This window comes from Sinocyclocheilus grahami, unplaced genomic scaffold, assembly GCF_001515645.1.
Source record: "Sinocyclocheilus grahami isolate Dianchi unplaced genomic scaffold, SAMN03320097.WGS_v1.1 scaffold645.1, whole genome shotgun sequence".
In the NCBI taxonomy this organism is placed as follows: domain Eukaryota; kingdom Metazoa; phylum Chordata; class Actinopteri; order Cypriniformes; family Cyprinidae; genus Sinocyclocheilus; species Sinocyclocheilus grahami.
Window position 1 is genome coordinate 238098 of NW_015505824.1, and position 2163 is coordinate 240260.

The window sequence follows — 2163 nt, forward strand, 5'->3', positions numbered from 1 at the left end:
CCCAGAACCACACGGGGGGACCTAGTGAATGACCTGCAGAGAGCTGGGAGTGGAGGACAGAGGAGCCTCTTAAAGAAGTTGTTACAGGTCTGTGAGAGCCAGAAATCTTGCTTGTTTGTAGGTGACCAAATACTTATTTTACCGAGGAATTTACCAATTAATTCTTTAAAAATCCTACAATGTGATTTTCTGGATTTTTTTTCTCATTTTGTCTCTCATAGTTGAGGTATACCTATGATGAAAATTACAGGCCTCTCTCATCTTTTTAAGTGGGAGAACTTGCACAATTGGTGGCTGACTAAATACTTTTTTGCCCCACTGTATGTCTGAACCGTTGTCACCATTGAAAATAACTGCTGCACATTGTGTTTGCATTCATCTCACACAGATGTCTTGTCTGTTATGCAAATGCCAGATTCAGTGAGTCCAGATCTAAGTTCCAGATCGTTGACACAGACAAGGCTCTCGAGCTCCTGCTGCAATCGCATTTCTTGAGAAGCCTCTATGATCTGTTTATGATATGTTCACTTTTTAACATGACTCTGCTACTACTGGTGCCTGAACCTCTGGGATAATCATGGGATAGTTTCCAGAAGACAGTGAACATTAGAGGCTAATATGGTTTGGTTTTTAGCTGATTCTGTATGAAACATGCTTAACTGTATGAGCAACATCATAAAAATGACAAGAATGACGTTCATTTTCTAAAAACATATGGGATGAGTCATTCCAGGAATATTTCCAAAAATCTTAGAAGTTTAGTCTTTAGCCTAGTAGTTGTATTTAAGTGGTGCTTGCTAAGGCCATGGTTAGGGATTTTATTATAGTTATTTTTAGTTATAGACCATTTTCTCATGTCGTTCCAAATGCTGTTCCTTTAAGTAAACAGACTTGTGTTATTTGCCATATAATTTAGAAAATATCGTAGAGAAAAGTGTTCATTTTAGTATTATTTATATACCATTATTTTGAATTAGCTTTTATTTTTATATTTATTTTGTTATTTGCTTTTGACATTTTCATTATTATTATTATTATAGATTTCTTTCTGTTTTCATTTTAGTGTATTTATTACTTCAACTTAAATGTTAATTAAAATTAAAATTTTTGTTTAAGCTTTGTAAGATAAATTTTTTAAATCTAATATTTATATTTCGTTTTATTCCAGCTTTTTTTGAGTAAAAAAAAATATTTGTAATAGTTTTTATAGTTGATACTGATAGAGGCTTGGGTTATTTTGACTTGAACCGGTAAGCAATTACCCAGTAACACCCTATCAACCATTTAGCCAAAACCACACAAATATTTTTTAATTAATGTGCATTGTAGCAATTTTTAAAAATTTTTATTAAAATAATGGGAGCATAAATAAAATATACACAGTAAAACCACTAATATTAAGCAACTGCAGTCTTTGACTAGTGATATTTTTTTCTGCTACAGTGTTTCATAATAATTTGTTTCCTTTCATCTGATGACAGAACCAGCAGGCCCGCATCTGTCTGCTCTACCTGCCACTCTTTGAGCTACTCTACCAGAACCTGAGCCACATGAACAGCCCGGGGCAACTCTGCAGAAATGGCCTCGGCCTCATGGTAAACATCCATTTCTCTCTTATCTGGGATCTACAATGACTCCGTCTTCATCTGTTTTGTGAAATCAATGTTTTATGAAATGCACATTGCTTAATCAATTGAAACTCCATTGAAAGTTCTTAAATGTCAGTCCAAGAAGATAAGACAAATCAGAGGCATTTAGAAAATGTTAAAGGGGTCGTATGATGTGATTTCTATTTTTTTTCTTTTCTTTAGTGTGTTATGTAGCTATTTGTGCATGTATAAGATCTGCAGAGTTACAAAGCTCAAAGTCTCCCACAAAAGGATTTATTCTATCTAAAAGAGAAGGCTGATCCAGACCGGGCTAAAACGCCTCATTCAAACACTCACCCACATGTCTACGTCACGATGTGGAAATATTTGCGTAATACCACTCCCAAATGTTCATGCAAAGAAAGAAGGCGTGGTTTCAGGAACTGCAGTGTTGATGTCAGGGAGATGCTGTGTGTTTCAGTGCGAAAGCAAAAGCACTTTATTTGGCCTTCCGGAAGTAGATGCAATGAGGAATCATTGGTTAAGATTTATTTACAACAGAACAGCACAACCC

At 35.2% G+C, this 2163-nt stretch overlaps 1 protein-coding gene across 1 annotated transcript in view; it reads left to right on the forward strand.

The window, feature by feature from the left end:
- Nucleotides 1-2163, forward strand: part of dock11 (dedicator of cytokinesis 11) — an 82922-nt gene that overhangs the window by 43069 nt on the left and 37690 nt on the right. The window contains exon 32 of the mRNA XM_016242060.1: nt 1482-1595. Coding sequence (XP_016097546.1) covers nt 1482-1595 — 114 coding nt within the window. The remainder of the gene's footprint in view (nt 1-1481; nt 1596-2163) is intronic.